At 30.8% G+C, this 8,052-nt stretch overlaps 1 protein-coding gene across 1 annotated transcript; it reads right to left on the bottom strand.

Annotated features, from left to right (window-relative positions):
• Positions 1 to 3,685: 3,685 nt before the first annotated feature.
• LOC136084967 (tigger transposable element-derived protein 2-like) lies at positions 3,686 to 5,146 on the bottom strand. The gene has a single exon (XM_065806370.1). The coding sequence runs from the start codon at positions 5,144 to 5,146 to the stop codon at positions 3,686 to 3,688; it is 1,461 nt and encodes a 486-aa protein (XP_065662442.1).
• Positions 5,147 to 8,052: the final 2,906 nt, after the last annotated feature.

Here is an 8,052-nt window from a genome sequence, read left to right as displayed (position 1 = left end):
AAGTTACTTAATAGTAAAATGTTACCAAAAAAGAAGTTGAAGCTTACTCGAAATAAGGCTCAAGTATTTCTAGTAAAAAAAGTCAGAGAAAATCTTTCATGTTATAAACTTCCTACTGGCATAGAGGTTTTGCAATACTACCAATATCTAAGAAACTTGAATCCCAAAGTAAAAAAAATGGTTTTAATTAGGTGTCATTTGGAAATTATTTCATTTGAGCTCAGATGCCCTCCACAAGCTGAGTGTTGTATAATGTCTAAATTGGTGAGGCCATGGAATCTTGCAGGATTCCCTATCATAACTTTTGAAAATATCAGCTAAATTATTGAATTCAAAATTTATCAAAAAATTTACTTTTATATTTATTTTAAACATTTAATAAATTTTGTATTTTGAAGAAAGAAGATTGATAACATGGTGAACAACTATAACAAGTTAAAGAAGAATAGCAGAAGGAACAGCCCAACAGATACAAAAAGAAATGAGGAATTTTTTGAAGAAGTGTTAAAATGCTTTTGGGTTAGTAAAAAAAAAAGAAACAATTGAAGATATTATGAAAGACAGGAGAAGGACATCCAAAGCCAAAAATGAAGATATTACGTTTATCTCGGACCAACTTATAAATACGATTAAAAGAATAGCAACAAATTATAAAAGGTAAAAAAGGACGAAAGTCGAATATTTTTAGTTCGCTCAATTTACACAAAATTATAAACTTAAATATTTTTGCACTTAATTAAATAGTAGGAGGGGCAGATTATTATAAGACTGGAAAAGGAATTTTAACTATAATTTAATTTCAATTTTAATTTTTTTGTTTATTGCCTGTATGTCATGTAAAGTATTATTCTTATATTCTTATATTATCATTGATTCGCAGTTTTAAAACTGAATTTTAAAATTTACTATAGATCTTTTAGAAAAATACTTTATTCAAACATAAGCACTTTGATTTTTATAGAGCAAATAATTTTTGGGACATATATAAAAATACTTTATTTAAAACAAATTGAAGTTATTTTTATAATAAAGTTAACAAAAACATAAAGTATTTATCTTCGGAAAACAATAGTATTATCAGGTAAAACAGCCAATGTCAGCTCAAATAATAAACAAAAAGACTCTCAAAATTATAAACACATTAAATTATGTTTTATTGTGATTATATATTTTTTATGTTGCGATGCTCTTTTTCTCTTTGCAACAACAAGCTACATAAAATAGCGTTGCCAACTTTGAGTTCCAGCGTCTATGTATATCAATTAACATGAATTTTTCATTTCTCAATTTTTCTGTATACTCTATTTGCAAAAAATCATTGTTTACAGGAGTTTTCTAAAAAAACAACCTATTTTTCTAGCTTTATTTATTAATGATAAAAAATCTTGAACAAATTCGATTTCTTAATCACAAGGACCTACTTCACGCCAACTTTTTCCTTCGCTTCCTTAAAAAATCTTTCTCATCGCCATCACATTTCTGATATTCAAAATATTCGTCATCAGGTTCTACTAAATCTGAATGCATAGCATCTAAATAATCTACCACAGCCAGATGTATGCCATGACAAATATGGTAATAAAAACACAACAGTCGTCCCATTTTTTTCGTTACAGACGATCCATCTGTTATAGCAGGGATTATGTAGTTTTTGAGCTGCAAACTAAATTCGCTTTTTAATAATAATCTCAACTGTTTCACTCTTCATATAAAATCAATAAAAATCAAAATCTCTCACCATTTTCAATTGAATTTTTTTCAGAATCAATTCAAAAATTATTTTTAAAAAAAATTCTTTTTCTAAACCAATTTTTAATTTTTCTCTAATCTGGTCAGCATACCCAAGCGTAACTTTTTTAATTCCTTGATTAAACCGTGAGCCTTCAATACTTTTGTAAATTGTTCACTGTACGCCTAAGTTGAAAATGTTATTTTTTTAAAGGCTCAAGAATTTACCCCGGACAAGAGTTTTGTTTTTGAAAATAGGCTGAAAAAAACTTTTGAGAACTATTTTGAGCTTTTTGACGCAGACTCTAAAAGAAGGTTGTGTTTGTGTTGCATATGGTACGTCAAAGAGATGTTAAGATGATAAATGAGATTTAAATTTTGGTGTCACAATATTTGCTTTAAAAAGTTCGTGAATCGTTTATATTTTCTAACAAATGAATAAAAACATTTGACTTTTTTTGTTTTGACTGCACCCATATTTGGTTCATTGTGGTTGTACATATTGTGGGATAAATCCTAAAAAATTAATATGATTTATAAAAGTCTTTGTAAGTAGACGATAAAGCAAATAAGAACCCACAAACTATACTGACCACAAAAATACATTTAAAAAGTTTATTACCGACATACCATAATAAAGTAAAACCACTGATCTCTGTAATAATTTCTAATAGTGTTTAACTATAATAACGTTATTATAAATATCAGTGAGTAAAAAATTATTCATTTTTTCTACAAGTAATAAGTGTAAACACGCATGATGTATTTGGAAATCATGGTTTATCCAGGTAGTTAAAAATGAAACAGTTACTAGCTCCTGTGTCGAAAATCTAGTGTATAAAGCCTGCTTTTATCATATTATAAAAATTCTATTAATCATTCTATTTTTTCCATTAATTGATTAATTGATCGACTCAAAAAATAAAAGATTAATCGATTAATCAATAATAGCAAGTATAAAAGAGTATCTTCTTTCTAGGATTCAGTAAGACCATGTTTGCTAAAAAAGCAGTTTTTTTTATTCGGTTGAATTGCTTTAGTACTTTTTTAACCATTCAATGATTTTTTCGAAACTAATAGAAATTAAATTGAACAACTATTAATTATCAAGGCCTCGATAATTAATTGTTATTGTTTTTAATTAGTTTACTATTATCACTTATTAGTAAACTAATTTTTTAAATATTGATTTACGCTAATTGATTCTCAATACAATGTTATATTATAAGTTCACTAATCGTTTAGCAGTTTTTAATACAGAGATTTAAGCTCATTTTTCAACGAAAGTAACAAAAAAAAAAAAAAATTATTCTCGGCCGAAAATTTAACAATTAGAGAAAAATAAAAAATAAACTTTTTATTAAAGTTTAATATCATCTTATTAAGAAAAATGAATTTCTACAACATGTTAGAAAAATTTTCACTGAATATTTTTTTTTTTTTATTTCATTAAGAGCTAAAGAACAATCATTGGCATCGGTAATTCATATTATCCTTCATTTCATTATTTTACTATAGCGTCTTATTATTGTGATCCGAGCTGTAGGGGAGAGTATGCACCCATGATCCTAAAAATCTATCAGGCCAATTTACTGAATATATGTTTTCATTTCGATCTCTAAAGTAACAGTACATAATAGCAAATTTTATACCCTATTATAATTCAATAATCTTTTTTTTACCAGAATATTTTAAGTAGATTTAAAATTATAAAAACTAAGAACCCTCAATTGGGATCATGGGTGCATACCAGTATGCTCCCATGATCCTACCTATATGCACCCTTGATCCTATGTGTGTATACATGTTCTGAGATCAAACTTATACCATAAATGTGTAAGAATTATTTTTAAGTCTTCAAAAGTATGTCTATAATAAATACCAATAAAGTTATTATTAATTTTACTACAAATTTATCTTTCTTAAAAGAAAAAATCAATGGAAAAAATGTTATTTTTTACCGAGACTCAATGTTTTTTTTTTCATTACTTTCAAGATCAAGTTTTCTTTTCCTTGTCACGAAGATCTTATTTTGCTTTTCATATTTTTTCTTTTTTGACTGAGACTTTTTTTTCATTTCCTGAAGCCTATTTAGTTCATTTCGAACAGGGGTGTCTGCGAGTATTCGGGTACGCTGACGCTTACGTCCTTTAATGAACTTCCTTGATCCAGCTTTCGGAAATGGCCTAATTTTTTCTAGACTTGCTTGATGAGAGATATTAATAGAAACACTGGATAGTTGACTTACAGGGTCAGATATAGGCTGAATTGGCAATACACTACAAGCTGGCCTTGATGACAGACTTGACATCAATGATTGATTAAAAGCTGGGGCATGAACAATAGCAGAAACTGGATCAATAATACCTGGAGATGGGTTAGCAGTAATAGGTTCTGGACGATCTGTTACATATGAAGCCAAAAACTCATTATCAGAAAATATGTTAGGATTAAAGGGTTCAATTCCTGCCACAGCAAATCCTGCAGAAATGTTAGACAAAGTAAAAGCTTGTGCATAAGCTTTCCTTACAACTGCAGCTATATCATATATGGTCATCGGTCTTGGATTTGATACAACCCAATCATCACAGGCTGTATTGTAATAACGTTTCAAAGGCCCATAAACTGACCGATCTAATGGCTGCAGCTTGTGACTACAATGTGGTGGAAAGGACAGCATAGTTATGCCATTTTTTTTAGCTAAATCTAAATACACAATTGAAACATGGCTCTCGTGGTTGTCAAGAAGTAAAAGCACTGGATTAGCTGGTGAACATTTCACATTTTGAATAAAATGTTTCATCCACTCAAAAAACATTGCACAATTTATCCAGCCAGATGGGTGTGCAACCCCAACACATCCAGGTGGACCACCATTTAACATACTTCCTTTGAAATGAACTCTTGGAAAAATAAAAAATGGGGGGATTGAGTTTCCTATTGCATTAACTGCACAACAAACTGCTACCAATGTCCCTCTTTCTGCTGAAGTTATCCTTCCAACTTGTTTATCTCCTTTTTCAGCAACTACTTTAACTGGTTTTTGAACGGTTGTAAGACCTGTCTCATCAACATTATATATGTTTTGTGGCTGAAATTTGTGTCGCAGACGAACATCTTTTAGATTGGTGAAAAATTCTCCGACTGTATAACGATTAAAAGCAGTTGCTCGTGCCATACTAGTAGCTTCTGAATTTCGTAAAGATAACTCATTCCTACGTAACATAAAACCACGAAGCCACTGTTTCCCAGCAATTTGTAAAATTTTCCAGGATTTAGGAATGCGCTTAGAAAGAGTCATTGCAAATTCATAGGCAAGTTTTCGTGTTGTTTTGGTTGACAATCCATAGTGAAGTTTTGAAGCCCTTAAAAGATAGTCTGATAAAGATGTTTCTTCTTTGTTGGTAAAGATTTGCATGGTAATGAAGTTAGGTTTGCAGACTGTACTTGGATTTAATTGACATTTCCTTACATATCACTTAAGTGTCATTAAATTGATTCCCCTCTCTTTAGATACATGATAAACTGTACCACCATTAAGAACTGCATTAACAGCTGCTCGCATTTCATTTTCATTAACTTTACCTCTAGGTGGTCTATCGGTTTTTCTCTTTTTATGATACACCATATTTAACTGTAAAAAAATGAAAAATATTTATATAGTTTTGCTATATTCCTAATTTTTGGAAGAACATTTATAAAAATTTTTAATTATTAGAATCTACTTTATTAACAAACACACACACACACACACACGCACAAACACACACACACACACACACACACAGATATATATAGATATATATATATATATATATATATATATATATATATATATATATATATATATATATATATATATATATATATATATATACATATATATATATATATATATATATATATATATATATATAATATATATATATATATATATATATATATATATATATATATATATATATATATATATATATATATATATATATATATATATATATATATATATATATAACACATCGCTCAATAAGTCCGTAGGATGACATATAGATGGCAACACAAATACCGAATCCGTATTGTTTTTAGAAAGTACCAACCTTCAAACGATATCTGTCAAAGTTTTATGACAATCGGACCATTATTTACCAAGTTAGTGTGTGAACGATTGAATCAACTTTTGTGAATTGAAAAAAATGGAAAAATCAGAATTTCGTGTGCTCATTAAGCATTGCTTTTTGATGGGAAAAAACTTGGTGCAGACCAAACAATGGCTTGATAAGTGTTATTCGGACTCCTCTCCATTGAGGCAAATGGTTGAAAAGTGGTTTGCTGACTTTAAACGTGGTCGTACAAACACCGATGATGCTGAACGCTCCGGTCGCCCAAAATCGGCAGTTACTAAGGAAAACATCAAAAAAATCCATAAAATCGTCTTATCCGACCGCAAATTGAAATTGAAGGAGATTGCCGAGGCCATAAAGATATCAGAAGGCAGTGTGTTTACAATATTACACGAACATTTGGGTATGAGAAAGCTTTGTTCGAAATGGGTGCCGCGTTTGCTAACACCGGACCAAAAACAACAACGAATCGATGATTCTGAAGCATGTCTGGCACTATTTCACCAAGATAAAAAGGATTTTTTGCGTCGCTACGTCACAATGGATGAAACATGGATCCACCATTTCACTCCTGAGTCAAATTGACAGTCGGCTGAGTGGACACCAGCGGGTGAAAGCCGCCCAAAGCGCCCAAAGGCTCAAACTTCTGCTGGCAAGGTTATGGCCTCCATATTTTGGGATAGCCATGATATATTGTTCATTGATTATCTTGAGAAAGGTAAAACGATCAACAGCGAATATTACATGGCATTATTGGAACGATTGAAGGCTGTAATTGACGAAAAGCGACCGCACATGAAGAAGAAAGAAATTCTCTTTCATCAAGACAATGCACCGAGTCACAAGTCAATGAAAACAATGGTAAAAATGAATGAATTACACTTCGAATTGTTGCCCCATCCACCATACTTGCCTGATTTGGCCCCCAGCGATTATTGGCTGTTCTCAGATCTCAAAAGGATGCTCCAGGGAAAGAGATTTGGATCGAATGAGGAGATCATCGCCGAAACTGAAGCATATTTTGAAGGAAAAGATAAATCGTTCTACAAACATGGTATCGAAAAGTTAGAGAAGCGCTGGAATGACTGTATCGCCTTAAAAGGAGACTATGTTGATGAATAAAATCAAATTATGTCAAAATGTTGTTGTTTTATTAGCTATCCTACGGACTTATTGAGCGATGTGTTATATATATATATATATATATATATATATATATATATATATATATATATATATATATATATATATATATGTATATACAGGGGCGTCGCCTTGGAGGGGGTAGGGGGGAGTCTCCCCCTCCGGGAATCTAAAAAATAGAAAAGTTGGGAATTTCCTTGCCACGAGTTGGGGCAGTTGGGAAATCGGTGATAAAATCAAAAAATATTTTCTAGTTAAATAAAATCAAAATTTTTGCGAAAATCCACCAAAGATCTAATTCTTTTTTGACTTGGACAAATAAACTTTACGTTTATTAAACGGCTTAAGGCTGTATTCCACAGCTTTAAGTTTTTTTTCGCGCTTCTTTTTTTTGCTATCAACAATAAAAAAGGCAGCGGCAAATTTATGTTTGATTAAAGCAGTTATTCATTTTTTTTCATACTTTCTACTTTAAAGCGTGAATATTTATTTCCATGAATTGATTTTAACATTTCTGTCTTTGTATAAAAGATATGATAGCATTTAAAATGATATGATTCATTTTTTAATATAGTAGTTTTATATAAAGCTTTTATCAGAAAGTATAAGAAAATAAATGCTAAACTCTGATATGAACGTTTTCTGCCTGTTATTACTTCCAATTATCATTATACTAAAGTAGGATCAGAATTAGGTTTGTAGGAGTAATATTTGATGAAAACCATCCGTGATGGCCGACACTACTCCCGATATGTCACATAAGGACATAATGAGTATAGCTGTGAGAACAACCAGTGAAAATGGTGAGATTCAGAAAAGACTTTTGAAATCCGTCGAATGCACTGATAAGACTGGAAAAGGGATGGCTGAGCTAATTTTATCTTCTTTACATAAAGAAGGCATTGACACATCAAAATGACTTTTCAGCCGTATGACTACGCGAGTTCAATGTCTGGATAATTTAAGGGAGTACAAAAGTATATAACAGAAGAAGTTGGCCATGATGTACCTTACATACCTTGCCAAGACCACAGAACAAACACTGCTCTTGAACATGCCT

The sequence above is a fragment of the Hydra vulgaris genome, chromosome 09 (assembly GCF_038396675.1).
Source record: "Hydra vulgaris chromosome 09, alternate assembly HydraT2T_AEP".
NCBI lineage: Eukaryota > Metazoa > Cnidaria > Hydrozoa > Anthoathecata > Hydridae > Hydra > Hydra vulgaris.
Note: the sequence above shows the minus strand (reverse complement) of the source record. Positions and strands in the feature narration are given on the sequence as shown.